Genomic DNA, 19,269 nt, shown 5'->3' on the forward strand with positions numbered 1-19,269 from the left:
TCACTGGAACAGCTTTTAAAATGAAAAGAGGGAAAAACAGGGAAAACACTTCTTTATCAGTCCAAAGCAACCAAACGAAAACTGAAACCAAAAAAACCCTCACCTGACAGCCACAGGCCAGCTCCACCCACAAAATGACATCACTGAAGCCGTGCTACAAGTCACATGATGAGACCAAACCTTTCTTAAAGGGACACTCACATGACAAGTGTCATACAACGGCAAAGAAAAAAGTTGTACATGGATCTGACCAACTGGCCTCAGGCCCTTCATTGTCACTAAAGTCATGACTGGGGCTTTACCGCTGGATAATATTTACATTTTTACAACAATGTTTGATTTTCAGGACGGTTTGTTGGGTTCCACTGGGGCCCGTGTCATTCGGATCTCTACCTCTTTTGAGATGCTTCTTAAAAACATAGAACAGCAGAGCACAGAACAGGCCCTTCGGCCCTCGATGTTGTGCCGAGCATTGTCCGAAACCAAGATCAAGCTACCCCACTCCCTGTCATTCTGGTGTGCTCCATGTGCCTATCCAATAACCGCTTGAAAGTTCCAACTTACTCTTTGACCAGGCGTTTGGTCATTTGACCTAATTGCTTTTGGTTTTTGACCTAATATCATCATGCTAAATTGCCCTTATTGTCCAAAAAAGGGTTGGGTTGGGTGGGGTTACGGGGATGGTGTGGGCTTATGGGCTTAGGTAGGGTGCTCTTTCCAAGGGCCGGTGCAGATTCGATGGGCCGAATGGCCTCCTTCTGCACTGTAAATTCTATGAAAACTATATGTGATTTGTTGTCATGCTTTGTTGTGTAATACTCTTGTGAAGCTCCTTGGGATATTTCATTATATTAAAAGTGTTATACAAATATAGGTTATTGAGTTTCACCCTGACCTGATAGACAAATGTTAGAAGTTCTGTGGCCAAAATTATTAATTGCTGCATACCTTCTGACTTTTTCCACTGGTTTCTCAGGACTGCAATCCAAATACCATAAGAACAATGCCGTGCCGTTTAATTCAAGTAGCTGGGTTTACTTGCTGTAGAACTAATATTTGTTAAAAAACACGCACATTGCATTGTAGCACAATGTTTTCTTCTAACTATACACTGAATTCAAAAAGTGTTTGCACCTCTTGCAGAGAATCAATTCAAAAAAATGCATACCTAGGGGCAGCACGGTGGCACAGTGGGTAGCACTGCTGCCTGTTGGCGCCGAGGACCCAGATTCGATCCCGGCTCTGGGACACTGTCTGTGTGGAGTTTGCACATTCTTCCTGTGTTTGCGTGGGTTCCGCCCCCACAACCCAAAGATGTTCAGGGTAGGTGGATTGGCCACACTAAATTGCCGCTTAATTGGAAAAAATGAATTGAGTACTCTAAATTTATTTTTTAAATGTATAGCTTAGTACACATTATGCAGCCAAATACAAAAATTAATATTCCCCATCTCTTCACCACCCACCCTACCTCAACCCCCAGTTTGGCTTGCCCACACTGGTCAGATATGGCAGGGAAAGCGGGCAGCATAATCAAGGATCCCTCCCACCCGGCTTACTCAATTTTCCAACTTCCATCGGGCAGGAGATTCAGAAGTCTGAGAAGACGCACGAACAGACTCAAAAACAGCTTCTTTCCCACTGTCACCAGATTCCTAAATGACCCTTTTATTGACTGACCTCATTAACACTACACCCTGTATGCGTCAACCGATGCCAATGCTTATGTAGTTACATTGTATATCTTGTGTTGCCCTATTGTGTATTCTCATGTATTTTCTTGAATTTTGTTTAATTCCCTTTTCTTCCATGTACTGAATGATCTGTTGAGCTGCTTGCAGAAAAATACTTTTCATTGTACCTCGGTACACGTGACAATAAACAAATCCAATCCAATCCAATATACCAATCAGAAAGAGAGATATACAGACCCAGCATGGAACCCAGGAAGTAACAAGCAATCTGGAACCAATGCCTGGATCCTCATATGACCTAAGCACCTACCACACACATACGGACTCTTGTCTGAGAGAAGCAAACAGAAACCCACAAAATAATATCTTCCTAATGTGTCACAAAGGCCATTACCCCAATCTTACAAAGCTCATTGTCACATCTGGAAAACCTCTGATCCTCCTACGAAATACCAAACCCCAGAGTCTGCCATAAAGCTATCTCAACCTTCCCCTTGACATTGTGCATATATTTGGAACAGTACATTGTGCACAGACTACCCTAATGTATTCCTTTAGTTATCTCAAGTCCTGTTCTACAATGCCTTCATAAAATGTGTTTGTATTTTTTCCTTGAAGAAAATTGATTTAAAAAATAATTGTACCTAACTTTCAAAACATTTCCATTGCTTGACCCCTGACTGCAGCATATATAACCAATTAAATTCATTGACCCAATCAGAGATTCTTCAGTTAAGTGGCATTTGAATATCAAATCTCGTCCCTAAATTCGATAAATAAAAAATCTGGCATGTCTATATCCACGAGTTCATAGCAGAACCCTTGTTGATTTTTCAATTGGTGAACTGTAAAAGCCTTGATACCTATTTGGTGCCTCAACCTGAATTGGATGGAGGGCTGTGACCGTTGGAAGGGTGTTGCTTGCTTCTGGGGTCTAACAGGTTGTGTACCGCTGGCTCAACTGGATTATTCATCTCCTTCTTATCTATCCATCTCATGATTATACATCCTGATTTATTTTATTGATGGTGCAGTTTATATAGGAAATAAGACACCGGTGAAGTCACATCCGGTGAATTTCACTGAAGGCATGAAGTTAGATTTGCAACCTCGGAGTTAATCTGTGCAAAATTAGTGAAGCACTAATACAAAGATAAATCCTTAAAACTGGTACATTTGATATGTTTAACAGGATGCCATTTTCTGCATTTTATTATTCAGGTCTGTAAACAGATTTGGCTGGGATTGTACGATGAAAGATCATCAGTTTATCCAGATTTCAGAGATCCTCAGAAAGTCAAGGATTTCCTGCAGGAAAAATACGAGAAGAAAAGATGGTAAATGTTAAATCTCTGGTTGTTCATGTGGCCTGGTTAAACAGTGAGATGTGCCAGTCAGTCCCTTGTGATATTCACTCAAAGCAAATTCAGCTCATCCGCTGTCAGACCATAAAAGGATTGTGCACATTCATGCCAATGTCACGAGGCAGTGAGCTTTGTGTTAATAATGCAGGGAAGTGCATAAGGAAGTACAACATGCAAGACAAAGTACCATGATGGGAGGGAGAAAGTGGAACGGGAGGTACATATAGGATGTTATTAAATGGGAAATGTAGAACTTTTAAGGAATGGCACAAAGCCTGGAAGTAAGTAGGATGATGCTTTGGGGAGGAAAAAAGGAAATATGAAGACATAAAAAGTGTCAGCGCACTCTTTTTCGTGTCATGTAAAAACAGAGGAGGTGCATAGAGAATGGAGTGATGTATGATGAAGTGTGTCATGTGGATGGGGGAGAACTGTCATGGAGAAGGAATGGGAGCTAACAGTCATGACATCTGATGGCATGTTATGGCCCAGTGAACAAAGTAAAAGTCTAGTTGTAGGCCTGCTGTGAATTAAGGTTATTCTATTTGGGGACATTTCCATGAGAATCCCCAAATAATGAAAGCATTGTTCATGCAGTGTCAACTTTCCAATATTAATAGCCATGTAGGAAATAATCTGATCTGGTCAGCGTGATGTGCAATGGTGGTTCACTTAGGATTCCTACGGCTGTTATGACTGGAACGTAATTTGAAAAAAAAAATTATTCAGTAGCTCAAAGATTCTAACCCAGAATCCTTTAACTTTAGGACCTCCAAAACAGATGACCTAAAGTACCTTGGCTTTCAGCACATCTCCGCAGGTACCACTTTGTCATAATCCCACTTTAATTACTGTAATGGGTGTGACGGAGGCACTATTAAGAATCTTAAATTGGAGTAAACAGAAGTGATCATAATTGTTAAATAATAAATGCTTTTGCATAACATTCTATCTCTCACACATAGCCTTTATCTGCTGGTCCTTTGCACACTTTCAAAACTTGATCCTAAATCTTTAGGATTACATTTATTAAAGAATTGATGTGTCGGAAGTTGCAGCAGGGTGAAGGTATTGTAAAATATGAATCTAGAAGATCCATTGCTGTTAGATTAGTCAGAATAATCTTCACCATAAGGCTGAGCTTGCTATTGTTGCAGTCCAGCTAGCTGATTATCTGACGTGTAATGAAAGATATCAAGAAAACCAAAATTATTTCCTGGGTCAACCTTGCTAACATATCTGATAATGTGTTGGCAGACCTCCAGATTTAACTCCATTGTCTTCCACTGCAATCATATAGGAATAAACCCAAAGGAGTAACCAAAGGACACATGCAATTTTGCAGTAGGGAAAATGTCATGCCAAGATGCCCATTAGTCCATCACAGGGGCAGCACGGTAGCATGGTGGTTAGCATAAATGCTTCACAGCTCCAGGGTCCCAGGTTCAATTCCCGGCTGGGTCACTGTCTGTGCGGAGTCTGCACGTCCTCCCCGTGTGTGCGTGGGTTTCCTCCGGGTGCTCCGGTTTCCTCCCACAGTCCAAAGATGTGCGGGTTAGGTGGATTGGCTATGCTAAATTGCCCTTAGTGTCCTTAAATTGCCCTTAGTGTCCTAAAAAAATAAGGTTAATGGGGGGGGGGGTTTACTGGTATAGGGTGGATGAGTAGGGTTGAGTAGGGTGATCATTGCTCGGCACAACATCGAGGGCCGAAGGGCCTGTTCTGTGCTGTACTGTTCTAAATCTAAATCACTAACAAAAGGGTTACATTCCCATTCTGAAATTGGATGTAAATAAATGCGAATAAACCATCAGTTTTTCAGTCAGCATGTGTTCAGATAGGGTGGGTGAAGCTGGTAGATAAGGGTAATCGTGTTGGATGAGAGGGTGTGGAACACAGGAGACATTACGCCATACAGGATGGTTGGAGCCAACAATTGAGGGGCGGGGGTGCATCTGGCACCTTGGAAAACAAGAATGTGGAAGCTTTAATCCTCTTAACCTTTCCTGCTGCATGGTGAGAAATTATCACATTTTATTTCAAAATAGTATTTCGTCTCGCTTTGGAAAGGAGGAACCATTGTGAATGTAATGCTAAAATGTCAACATCCGCAAAAGTAATTACAATATCAGAAGAAAAAGGTAAGACTCACATGTAGCCCATCGAAGCTCATGTGCAGGACCTGTTCATACCATTTCCATCTCCTATTTTATTGTAAAGCTCATAATCCTGTACTGTTGGTGAAATTTGGGGCATTTGCTTGTCTTTTTTAAATGATTAAATATTTCAACTGAGGTTTACTGTAGGTGGCAACTTCTTCCAGGAATTAGCAACTCTTGAGACTTGATAAAGTATCCTAAATAAACACTGCAGGTTATTTTGTACTCTTATGCTCTCTGAGCAACTTAGAGTAAATACTCAATATGAGGTATCATTTACTTATCTCCCTCTCACTGCTCTCTCCACTCTCCCCACCACCTCTGCCCTTGATTTACAAAAACTGGTTTGAAAATGCATATATTGATAAAGTTGGCTGTGATATAACTTTTAATAAATACTATTGATGGAAAGCGATGAGTGACTTGAAGATTGCTTTTGCTTCACAACAATCTGAGTGACTAATCCACATTTTATCATTTTCAATAACAATATTTATAACTTATTTAAGGATGAAGTAAGCTGGGTGTTGTACTAGTAATTTTAGCACTTGCAGATTTATTTACTATCCAAGGATTTGATTCAATTTTATTTCCGGTTGGGTGAATTGATATAGTTCAGAATAGTATACACTTACCATGGTGTAAATAAGTTAGGTTGTGGTAGACTATAGCTTCCTTGTTGCATTACTTCATTCATGAGTTTTCATCAAAATCTTTGTGACAATGATGATTTTAATAAAATGGGATAGTTATAAAAACTAATGGGGTTTGAATAATGGGTTTCTCAAAATTAATTGGAGAATGCCAATAACCTTTCCAGTGCTCAGATTCATTATTGTCAATCAAGTAATCATGACGTTTCTTGTTACCCTATTTTGATGGAACTTCAGAAGACTAGAGAATTAAGATTCAGCATTCAGAGCAACAGTGCTGTCCTTGTATCAATGCCAGCCACACTGCCTACACAATTAAAAATCTGTATTTCTGTGACTTGATTGATCAGGCACTCTGGCATTCCCACATGGTGTAGAAGTAAAATTGAACATACTTTGAGACATCATCTACAAAACTGCACTCTCAGCATATGGGAAGCAAGAGTAGAAAAGTGGTTTGACACTAATATTACTGTGATGGAACCTGTCACTAAAGCCAAGCAGTCCATTATCATTAATTAAATGAGAGATCTGAGTAAGAAAACTCATGCACTTAGAGCCACTCAAAGTAGTGTGGCAATCATTGGCTACAACTCTGCCAGTATATCCTTCAACAAGGGAATGTCAGAGTATGTATGAAGGGATCAAAAAGGTCCATCATCAAAGAAAATGACTCAATTTAATAGAGGCTGGGGAAGTAATCACCAACTAATAAACAATTGGAGAGGTGGGTGGAACACTACCTTGAGTTGTACTCCAGGGACTACACTCACTGAGGAAGTTCTGAACGCCATGAATAGCCTGCCTGCTATGGTAGAATTCGAGGAGCTTGGCAAAGCTATTGACTTGCTTGCCATAGGTTAAGTTCCAGGTGATGCTATACTGCCTGAACTCGAGCATTGGAAACTGGCACTCCTGCAACATTTGCTGAATCTCAGTCTCTGTTGGTGGGAGGGGGCAGTGCCCCAAGATATGCGTGTTGCAAAGATTGTGAGTCTGCACAAGAACAAAGGTAACCTCAGTGATTGCAATAGCTATTAAGGCATCTACCAGCTGAATATTTAGGGCAAAGTGTTTGCCTGTGCCGATTTAGGCGGAACACACCTACTCCAAATCCCACTATGATTTCAAACCTGAAAGATCTACAAAGAACATGATTATTTTCAGTCGGGCAACTGCAAAGGAAATACTGTGAACAAAGCAGACCACAATATATTGTCCTCGTTGATCTCACCAAGGCATTCAATCACGTGAGCAGAGGCAGTCTATTTAGCTGCTGGAGAAAATTGGCTGTCCATCAAAGCAGCTTAACATGCTCATCTCTTTCCATGACAACATGATGGGTAAGGTCAGCTATGATGGAGCAACATCGGAACATATTGAGATCCACAGTGGGATTAAATAGAGTTGTGTTCTTGTACCAAAACTCTTTGACCTATTTTTCTCTTTGCTGTTGACATATGCCTTACAGGGTGTCTACTTGCATACCGGAACTGACAGAAGGCTTTTGAGCCTTACTCATCTGAGATCCAACACAAAGGTGCACCAAGTGCTCCACATAGAGTTGCTCAACGCTGACGATGCCAAGCAGACATTCCATATTGAGGAATACCTGCATTAGTAAGTGGTCATACTCTCTCATGCCTCGAAAGAGTTTGAACACCAGCATCAGGAAGACAAATGTCACGGTCCAAGATATTGAAATACTGCCATCCATCAACAATGACGATGTGATGCCGGAGGTTGTTGATAGTTCTGCCTATCTAGGCTTCACAAACACCAGCAATCTGTCACTTGATGCTGAAATCAACACACACATTGCAGAAGCTGCAGCTGTACAAGCTGTACGTACAAGCTGAGTAAGAGGTTGTGAAACACCAGCAACCCAACCGAGGAAAAAATACCACAAGTCTGCCAAGCCTCTGTCCTCACAGTACACTACAGTGACAAGACCTTGACAAATGTGTGCTAGGCAGGAGAAAATTTCCGACTTTGCTGTCTCTGAAGTATCCTCGCCACCTCTTGGCAAGACAAGGTCACCAACTCAGAGATCTTGAAGCATACTAATTCCATCGGCATACACTCATTACTAAGCCAACAATGTATGCGCTGTCTTGACCACAATCATCGGCTGGATGACAGCCATATAGCCAAATACCTTCTGCACGGTGAGCACGGGTGACCTCCTGGTCACTCTATCCATCTCTCTGTTACAAGGATACCTGCAAGCGAGAAATGAAAATGGCAGGCATTGACTCTGACAACTGGGCGATAGCCTTTGGCAGCTGTGACCGTTGCAGCCTGACTGAAAGGACATTGAAAGGGGTGATTAGAAATGAAAAGCTCAGCTGGCTGAGAAAAGGGCCCAGAGGCGATCAAATTGTGCACCTTCTCAACGCACTACCTTCCTCTGCAGCCAATGCGGAGACGGAGAGGGGCCCCTGAGCCACACCAGACTATGCTTAACACAGAGTTGACAACCAAGACACAAACTATCACCTGACAAGATGGAAGGTGCTACATCCCAGTTCAACACAACCAGAAATGGGGAACGCTGTCCTTTTTACAGATCAGACCTGCAAGTGATTTTATTTTTATTTTGCCTCTTCAAAATATTTGGTTAGCTCAGATCTTTGCCCTTCACCAAAGTATGAAACACGTTATACAGTCAAAATCAGACATGGAACTGTGAGCTTTAAATGTATTTCTTCACACTGTTGAGTCACTTCCCTGCCATTGATGCAGGTTATTTTCATTCTAATGGAAAGAGAACCTACCTAAACCACTCAGTGAAATTGCCAGTGGGTTTGCTGAGCTATATCTCCATTAATACAAATCAGTCCCTCTCGAAAGTTCTTTGAAATGTAATGGGAGAGGCAATCAAAGGTTACAAAACAAAGAATACAAAAATAAATATAAGATAATCAAAATTAGTACGTTGCATATCATGCAGCAATGCTGTTTTGCTGAAATCATAGTAATAACCTAACCGCTTGATGAAGACAATTTTATTTCCATCTGTAACAAGGCAGCAGCAGGAACAGCACATCATAATCATTGTCATCATGGCATGGAAGGAGACCATTTAGCCCATAGAGTCTATGCTGACTCCTGATAGAGAAATCCAATTAGTCCTATTCCCTTGCTCTACTTCTTGGAGTTCTGCAAAGTTATTTCCTGCCCACTGTCCTTTTGAAATCATCATCAATCATTTTCACTTCCTACACATTTGAAGGTAGCAAGTTCCAGGTTGTTCTTACTTGCTGCGTTTTAAAACAGTTATTCCTCATGTTTCTCCTGCATCTCAGTTTTGTGTCCCCTAGTCCTTGTACCATCAGCTAATGGGAGCAGCTTTTCTTTGTCTACCTCACCTAAATCTGTCATAATCCTGTGCATGAGGTTGCAGGTCCCTCTGTCCTTGCACATTCTTTAGAACAATGCCGTTGAATGTATATTGGCTCTCCCTATCCCTTCTGCCAAAATGCATCACCTCGCATTTCTTGACATTATACATCTACAACGTGGCTGCTTATTTTGATAGTCCATCTGTGTCCTCTAACAGTCAGTTGGTATCATCCTCACTGTCTGCCCCACCTCCAAATTTGGTATCACAGGCAGATTGTCTGTCACCCTCCAGTCTGAAAAATATCTATTTACGATAACGCGCTGTTTTCTGTCCTTGCGCCAATATTTTAACAAATTTGACACTGCTTCTCTGTGAACCTCAATTTTGTTAACCAGCCTTTCATGTACTTTGTCAAAGACTTTCTTAAAATCTATATGGACAACATGTGTCCCTTTCCCTTCATCAACCTTCTCCGATACTTCATCGAAAAATTCAATTTAGTCAAGCACGGTCTGTCTTTTTGAAATCCATGCTGGCTCTCCTTATTTATCTCCAAACTCTCCCAACTGTCTTGCTTTTTTTTCTGCTGATTACTGTTACTAAAACCTTAGCGCTTATGATAAACTGACCTTACACTTGAATAAGGATGTTATATGTGCCATTCTCCAAGAGTAAATCTATAGCTTTTATATAACTACTAAATCATAATTGAGAGTCCAACTATTCTCTAGAATCTGAATTGAGTGATTTGCCATCACATACCTTCATTCCAGATCAGCATATTTACTACTTTTTCTAACATAATCCCCTTTTCTACAGCTCTTTAGGAATAAATAGCATGATTTTAAAATTAAATTTAGATGAGCGTTTTCTCCAAAATGCCTTCTAATTGCCTTCCAATAGATATTGGTGTCTGGCAATATTCATTAAATTCATTTTTCCAGAGTGTGATCTGGAAGGCTCATGATTTTGACTTGGATACTTGGGGGTAAAATACACCTTTTTTTATGCTCTGGCACTTTGGTCTAAACTCCTGTGTAATAATGTGATGCTGTCATGCACAGTAAGCCCTCTGTATTGATGAACAGTGAATGAGTAATTTTAATTTGGTCTCGAGCAAGGTATTTAACAAGATTGCTTTCTGCCACATCGAAATTTGCCCTCATTGTAATGACTGGTAGAGGCCTCTGCAGTATCGGGCTAATAGTAGAACGGTGGGCAATTAATTATGCATTTAAGCTACATTGCATGGAAGTCATTACTTTTTACGTCAAAGCAGCATTTCATTTGGTGTGGCATCAAGAAGAACTAGTAAAACTGAAATCGATAGGGATCAGTGATGTACTCGACAGTAGATGGCACAAAGGAAGATGATCCTTGAAAGCCAGTCATCTCAGCTCAGGCCATCAAAGCAACTGTCCTCAGCTGCTTCAGTAAAGACCTTTCATCCATCATAAGGTCTAAATCGGAGCTATTTGTTGTTGATTGTATATTGTTACGATTTGCAACTCCTCAAGCCATGACGCATGAGCAATATTTAGATGACATCCAGACTTGAGCTGCTAACTAGCAAGTAACATTTGAACCATATAGGTGCTAGGCAATAACCATCCACACTCCCTTAACATTCAGTAGCATTACCATGAAACATCCTACTTTCAATATTTTAGGGTATCTCTATTGACGAGAAACTCACTTCGACCAGCACAAATGCTCAGAGGCTGCAGTGGGTGGCTCATCTGAGTCTTAAAAACCTCTCTACAAGTTGCAAATGAGTAATCTCAGAATGCTGATTACTAGCCTGGACAGTTGCAACAAGAAGCTCAACCCCATCCATGACAAAATTTTGTCTGATTGACACACCATCGATAATCTAGAGATCCGCTCTTTCACTGTAGGTGCGATTGTCTACAAACCTTTAGAACAGCACCACTCCAACCCATATTAGTGACTACCAGGATAAGATAGATGTACCTTGGTCTTTTTTTCTGTCTTGCAGTTCTTGTGCTCTTATGGGCAGCTAGTGAACCTGAAAACAGTCATCTTCAAGTTCTCCTCCCAAGTTGTATACCATCTTGACTTGATAAGTGTCCTTCACAACTGCTAGGTCAAGATGCTGGCAAGTAAAGTTGTTTTAGGTGTTCAGTAAAAAATGGAAGGAGTAACCAGGATTAAATATACAAGATATCAGCTCCGTGTGTGTGTTATTGCAAAACAAATCCATAGATCCATGGGGATTAGGGGCCATTAGGGCTGGTTTAGCACACTGGGCTAAATCGCTAGCTTTTAAAGCAGACCAAGGCAGGCCAGCAGCACGGTTCAATTCCCGTACCAGCCTCCCCGAACAGGCGCCGGAATGTGGCGACTAGGGGCTTTTCACAGTAACTTCATTGAAGCCTACACGTGACAATAAGCGATTTTCATTTCAGGTGGGGAGAAAGAGATGCATGTGTTTCCTCATTTGACAAGACATTTATATAATTAAAATAGAATATATTACCAGCTGTAATAAATAAGATCATTAGGTTTTTTATTCTCAGCCAATGATTACTGTTGTATATATTTATAATAATGATTCAGGGTTTATCTGATTCTTTTTGGCCTCCCATTCATTAGCTACCAAGTTGCCCAAAATGATAAGGCTCACAACTCGCCTGCACTGAGATATGCATCTCTACAATCCTTGATTTTAATTGAGCTCCACCATCCCAGATTTCTAACTTTAAGATTCTTCCCTTTCCCTTCAGATTTCCCCACATTATTGCTCCTTCGTGATCTCATCTAGCTTTATGCCCCTTTGTGCACCTTCCAGTCTCCAACATGGCCCTCACTCTTCCATTAATCCACCAACGGCAGCTGCCCTTCAACCACCTCGTTCCTTTTCCCTGTGCAACATCTCTTAATATTGCAGCCTTGTTTCCTTTTTCCCTACTTTAAACATCCATTTCCCCAAGATCATGTTATTTTCCTGCTCTTAACATTCTTCCTTTTGACTCCAATCTCTGCTCATTGTCCACTTGCTATTCTTCAGCCTATGTCTTTTTGAAGGTACTTTGGAAATCTAACTTGCCAATTACAATGTATACTTAAACTGTGTTTCTTTTGTTTGTATTTGTATGTTGTTCACATAAGTTTTATTCCGACAACGAAAGAAGAGGGTTGGGTTCGTTCAGTGGTCGGGACACTGTCATTCTCCTCTGATAAAATTCAGCTTTTTCTATGCCTTCTGCAAGAGTCCTAAATGAAACTGCACATCATCAATCCAGGGCCTACAACAGAAAAGCCACAATTCAAAACTGATACTGAATTTGTAGGCATTCTCACTTATGCAACAAAGAAAGCTAATGGGCTGGATTCTCCGAACCTGCAACTATGACCACGGATCCATCTGGTCTTACGACCAGAAATTCGGCACCGCCCCCCCGCATCGATCGTCCATCCGGTGAGGAGCTAGCAGCCACGCTGCGTAAAGCCCCCGGCTTTACCTGCGGATACGGCAGGAGAATGGCCGGGTCCATGCTCGCACATGCGCATGGTTGCGGCCTGCAGTGGATGTGCAATGCAACATGGTGCCAGCCGCGTGCGGACCCGGCCTGCCCCTCTCTAACCAACCTCGCCACCCCTTAACCACTCCCCACTAGTCCTCTCAGCCCCTGTTCAAGTCCCCGCCACCAGCGGAATGCCCCCTCCCCCCCGACTGTGGCTGCGCAGGACTCAGTCTGCAGCTGCCACGCGAGGTCCCTGAACGGTGTGAGCACGCCCGAACGACGCCATCGGGGACTCGGCCCATTGGGGGCAGAGCATCGGAGGAGGGCCTCGGGTGACGTCCTGAGGCCGTCCATACAGTGTGCGGTGTGCTCCCCGAGTATGCCATTTTTGAGGGGGCAGAGCTTCGCAAAAACAGCGCCGCCCCCGATTCCAGTATAAACGGGGATTCTCCGGCCGATCACCGTATGCAATTTTGGCGTCGCCGATCGCAGAATCCAGCCCAATGTGTGGGATGTATAAAGTCACGCTGAAATAGTAAAATTTGTTCTTCCGAATTTAAGGTTGGACAGAATAACTTGAATTGTTTCTGTTTTGCACATGCCTGACTCTGACACTGAGGCAGAAAATGTTTTCTTTTCCAGTGATGGAGCCACTCATCTTGACTTAAAATTTTCCAACAATTATAATTATGTCTTAAATGTTTAAATGATGGAAATAAACTATCCGCCTTGCTGGAGGATTATTTTTGCTTCCGGTCGAAAATGACACTTCTAATTGTCTGGATGATTACGATAACGAAGGAGTGATAATGTGCTGCCTTGCAGCAAAACACCAATAAACACCAGGGTGCGTTGCTCCATGACTGCCCAGATAACCAGAACAAAAAGCATAAAACTGGGAAATGACAGGTACTGGCCAAACTGGTCTTGTATACCTGATAATGAAACTCCAGTAGTACTTGTGCACAGATGAAATTGTGCTAAACATAACAGAATTTTAAACGTAAGTGAGTTGTGCCATTAATTAACCAGTTCATTCTGGGGCAATATTACAACCTGGTACAAAATTCTATTAGCCCGAAGCCAACAGAACTGACTTCACCTTCAAATTAAAATGGTGTAATTTTCTCCATTAGCATCTGTTAGGGATCTAAGCAGGATTTGAAGCCAGAGCCAAGATTGTTTTCACCAGTTGCTGCTGCAATTAGACTAAATTCAGTTTAAATGAGTCTAAATTCTTTGAGTGCTTGTATGGCTTCAATTAACTGCCAGTCACAGGTTTGCTGTACCAAGGATAGATCGAGCTGTCGGTTAAAGCCAATTAAAACTAAGACTGAGAGGATTACATCAGTCAGTTGAAGAATGGCTCATTCCCTGGCAACCTCGATGCACTGCTGAAGAATGTCTTGTTCCACTCAGGCTCACATTGTTGCTGTGTGCTGATACCTGAGAAATTTAATGTTCAGGTTTTACACTAATGTGCTTGCATGGAAATTTGCACACACCCTGCCCTCACTATGGCAAAACTCCCATAGCAGATTTTGTTGATTGCCCGGCCTAGTGGAAACTCCACACTCTCATATATCTGCAAGGCAGCTACAAGCACAGTGTTATTTTGGCAACATCTAGCACTGCAGTCACTGTGTGAGAATTACAGAGAGGTTCAATGACAGAAGAAGCGTTGATGGGTGCAAATGCATACAAGTGTTGCATTGGTGCAGCTCTGATTGACTTGGTGTCTATCAGTGTACTATTATTTTAATGAGCAGCCCTGCTTTGAATGGTTTCTTGGTCCAGCATGATTCATTTTGTGCATTCTTTTCCTCTAGGTTTGTGCCAGCAGAACGGGCCTGGGCAGTGGCAGCAGCCCATGCTTCTATCTCAGGATCCTCTGCTAGCAGTGCAAGTAGTACTCCTGAAGTAAAACCAGTAAAATCACTCTACGAAACTGCATCAGCACTGCCTTTGAGCAAAGGAACACCAACACAAGTAAGTAAAGAACAAGTGTATTTAAATACACCGTATCACAGTGTTTTTCAAAGTGGGGGTCGCGACCCATGGGTGGGTCGCGGGATGATGTAAAATGGGTTGCCGAAAGATCTCCAAAAATAATCCCCGGGAATCCCCTGAGCTTTTCTCTCCATTTTCTCTCTGGGTGAATTCTAGTTACAGTGCAGTGTGTGGCCACATTAGGCTGAGGTAGAGGCTGGTGCTGTGGACTTTCTGCCTCCCTAGGTCACTCTTATACTCACCGCCACCAATACAGCCTCCAGCAGCCACTCCTGTTTCTGCAGCAGCTGATCAGCCAGGTTAGTCAGCACCTGCACCTCCAACTAAAGAGTTTAAAATAAAAAAGTCAATCATCTTTAAATTTATTTCCTGCAGATGCTCCTTCTGCACAACGTTACTTTCCAGCAGTGCTTCACACTTTTTCTTCCAGGCCTTCACCCCCACCCAAAAACAACTGACTGCGTGCAGACTGAATATCTGTCCATCAGTACCCCAGTCAGTAACTCATAGCCAGAGTAATCCCGTTTACTGGATCTAGGTAGAGCAGATAATTCCTGTGTCACCTGTGGGTTCTCCCCACCTTTCAATTGGTCCATTTTCACAAAGCTGATTTATATTTGCCCCATTATGAACCCGCTCTGGGGCAATGGGTGTGGGCTTGGGAACTCCAACCATCCCAGTCAGGGGGGAAATACATTTGTTCAAGTGAAGATCATAGGAAGCACAGAGTCAATGATCACGCAAAGAGGCCGATGTCAGGGTTAACGTTCTGAATTGGATGCATTATTTATGTCTGACTTTGTTACCATTGTCAATGAATCTTGAATTTCTGTTACCATTAACGTTGTCAGTGTTGGTTCAATTTCAGTGACAGTTAACCTTGTTGCTGTCTGTTGAGCTTCTGTTACTCTTAACATTATCGCTCAGATCTATGTTTAATGTTGTGCTGTGTTTACATAAGGGGTTTGATGTATATTTAAAATGGGGAGAGACACTCTCTGCTCACTTTCTGAGACCAGTCACTCAGTGAGACTAACTTTGCGATCAATAGTGAGTCTCCTTCCTTCCCCATCAGCCCAAATCCAGGCGTGTTTCCAACAATTGCCTCATTCCCCCTTCAAACACCTCAGGAGTCGGCGACCAAAAGACTCGCACACTGATCTATGCAGGTATTTTTATTACAAGATATTTAGATCTCCAACAACAAAAATAGAAAATATGTTTTCATTTACAATTTCTTACATTTAATAAGACAGAAGTGCCAACAATGAATGTGATGTTTTAAAAAGTAACTTTGGAGAATCTATTGTTTATTGAATCCATAACGTGGCGTAGGTCGTGAGAGGCGGTATTTGGCAAAAATGGGCCGCCAGAAAAAAAGTTTGAAAAACATTGCCGGATCAAGTTTCTGCAGTATCTAAATTACTGTTAATGGACCGTCTGTGGGTATACAAGCAAATGTGAAAATAGAATCCCCAGGAGTAAAAGAAATGGCCAGTTAAATCCTTCTATGTTGGTTGCAGAAGAAACTTAAACAAGAGCTCCCTGCTATCTTTTAAATCTACCTGGATTAATGTTTCAACTCTGGACGCAAATTGTGCTAGGTTTTCCAAGTGAACTTATGGTTCGAGTTAATGCTCAATTTTCTTTCCATAATCACTGCTTAATGTTTTCCATAAACCAGTGCATTTCGGCAGCATTTTGGAATACGATTGTGTATTCTTTTGCATCCCTTATGTGTTTAACATGGAATAGGAGTGGCCTATTGAGCCTGTGCCTCCAATCAATCAGATACTAATAATATGATCTTTATTGTCACAGGTAGGCTTACATTGCAATGAAGTTACTAGGAAAAGCCCCTAGTCGCCACATTCCAGCGTCTGTTCGGGTACACAGAGGGAAAATTCAGAATGTCCAAATTACCTAACAGCACGTCTTTTGGGACTAGTGGGAGGAAACCGGAGCACTCGGAGGAAACCCACGCAGACACGGGGAGAACGTGTAGACTGCACACAGACAGTGACCCAAGCCGGGAATGGGACCCTGGCGCTTTGAAGCCACAGTGCTAACCATTGCCATATACCTGCCCTTGGCCCATATAGTTTAATACCTTTGGTAACAAAGATCTATCAATCTCTGTTTTTAAATTAACATGTGATCTAGCACCAGTTGTCATTTGCAGAAGAGAATTCCAAATATCTACCATCCATTGCATGAATAAGTAGTCCCTATTTCACTCTTGACTATTCTCCTAATCCTAGACTCTCCAATGAATGGAACTGGTTTCTCAATCTTACCCTATCCGCTCCCCTTTAATATCTTGAACATTTTGATCAAATCACAACTTAATTTTCTAAACTCCAGGGAATACAGCTCTGATTTGTGTAATCCCTCCTTGTAATTTAACCATTAATGTCCATCTATCATTTTAGTGAATCTCTGCTGCGTTCCATCCACTGCTAGTCTATAATTCCAAAGAAATGTTGCCCAGAATTGCACACTGTACTCCAGATCTAACCAGGTTTTGGTATAAGCTGAAGCATGACTTGTATCCCCTTATATTCTATTTCTCTAGATATAAAGACCAGCATTCTATTCTGCCTTTTGATTATTTTCTTTATCTGTTCATGATTTTAATGATCTATGTACCTGATTTCCCAATTCCTTCTGATCTCCACTGCTGCTAGTATTTCACCATTTAGAAACTACCCCCTGTTCTATGTTTTAGATCCAAAATAGATAGTCTCATATTTGCATGCATTGAATTCCATTTGTGACAGTTTTATCTATTCACTTAAATCATCAATATCTCTTTTGCAATTCTATACTTTCACTTACATCATACCATTGTGCCATCAGCAAGTTTGGTTATGTGATTTCCTATCCCATCATCTTTAATACAGTGAATAGTTTAGGCCTCATCACAAATCCTTACAGGACACGACAAGTCTAATCCTGTCAATTAAGAGTATCTGCCCATTATCTCTACTCTGTCTCCTTCCGCTCCGCCACTTTCCTACCAACTCAATAATTTGCCTTCAATTCCATGAGCTTCAGTCTTAGTCAACAGACTCTTATGAGGGAATTTATCACATGCCTTCTAGAAATCTAGATAGGTAACATCCATAAACATTCCCTTGTTCACTGTGTTAACCACCTCTTTAAAAAATTCACAATGTACTGAGTACAAATCCATGCTGGCTTTCTCGGATCAGCTGGAACGTTTCAAGAGTTTCAGTCACACTATCCTTGATTATCAACGAGCTCAGTAGGCTTGATAGCTGGTTTGTGATGTAGAACAAGGCCTGCAGTACGGATTCAATTCCTATACTGGCTGAGGTTAATTCATGAAGGCCCCACCTTCTCAACCTTGCCCCTCGCCTGAGGGGTGGTGATCCTCAGGTTAAACCACCGCCAATTAGCTCTCCCCCTTAAAGCCTATGGTCATCTGGGGCTGTGGCAACTTTACCTTTATCAGCTTCAACAATTTTCCAACATCAGAGATTCGGCCAGCTAATCTATAATTCTCTGGTTTCCATCTCTCACCTTCCTTAAATAGCAAAATGACGAGCACAATCTAACTTTAAAGGATCTGTCCCCAAATTGCAAGAACATTGGAGGGTTAAGAATGGTAACCTGGTACAGTTTTATATAACAAGAACAGAGTACTCCAGGAAAACTCAGCAGGTCTGCCAGTATTTGTCAGGAGGGAAACAGAGTTAACATTTCGAGTCGTGGACACTTCGCCATACTGAAAGGAGGGAGAGTGTGAGAGTTGTAGAAACTGCAACAAAAAGTAGCAACTTTTAAGAACAAACGACCAATGGCCTGGTCTAAGAGGGGAAAGAAGGTGTTTTGCAATGAGGCGGTACATGTAGAGTATTTTATTTTAAAAGAGAAGGGGGTTGAGATGGAGGAGAAAGGTCAAAATCTAAAGTTGTTGAACTCAACAAGTCCCGGGAGCTGCAAAGTGTGAAATCAGAAGATGGATACCTTTGTTACAAACAATAAGCAGTTTTCATAACTTTCTGATGCACCGCATGTGAACAGCATAATTTTAAATAACTGAAAATGACTTACAAAGAAGAAACTACGCAGATTAGTTAGTTGGTGTATGATAGACAGTTTCCTAGCAAACAAAATGCTTAAAACAGTTAAAGGGTGCCTTTGGAACCTTGAAAAATAACAAAAAGCTTGCTTAGAAGCACCTTTTCAATGAGCCACAATTTGGCCCAATGGGCAGAAAGCTGCTGTGCTCATTAATTAGATTTGGCATGGGACTGAATTCAAAGTCAGTGAAAAGATCACAAAAGCTCCATTCATGCTGGACATGGGCTTGAAGTTCCCTGAACCTTGATGTTGGTTTGTCTGATGTCAGGTGAATTCAATGTAGCAGAAACTGTATCCCTGGACTAGTGTGGGATGCCAGGGACTGAGAGATCAAAGCAGGAGTAGAGCGGAGGATTAAAATGACAGACAGCTGGACGCTTGGGGTCATGTTTGCAGATTGAATGGAGGTGTTTTGCAAAGTGGTCACCCGGTCTGCATTTGATCT

General features: G+C 41.7%; 1 protein-coding gene across 9 annotated transcripts in view; it reads left to right on the plus strand.

Annotated features, from left to right (window-relative positions):
- agfg1a (ArfGAP with FG repeats 1a) overlaps nt 1-19,269 on the plus strand; it is a 97,436-nt gene that overhangs the window by 28,909 nt on the left and 49,258 nt on the right. For 8 of the 9 annotated variants that reach the window (XM_038815145.1, XM_038815148.1, XM_038815150.1 and 5 more), the window contains exons 3-4: nt 2,916-3,031; nt 14,534-14,693. In XM_038815145.1, the coding sequence (XP_038671073.1) occupies nt 2,916-3,031; nt 14,534-14,693 (276 nt within the window). Of the gene's footprint in view, nt 1-2,915; nt 3,032-6,075; nt 8,449-14,533; nt 14,694-19,269 lie in introns of those variants that run through there. The other variant, XM_038815154.1, reaches the window with a different exon arrangement.

The sequence above is a fragment of the Scyliorhinus canicula genome, chromosome 13, assembly GCF_902713615.1.
Source record: "Scyliorhinus canicula chromosome 13, sScyCan1.1, whole genome shotgun sequence".
NCBI lineage: Eukaryota > Metazoa > Chordata > Chondrichthyes > Carcharhiniformes > Scyliorhinidae > Scyliorhinus > Scyliorhinus canicula.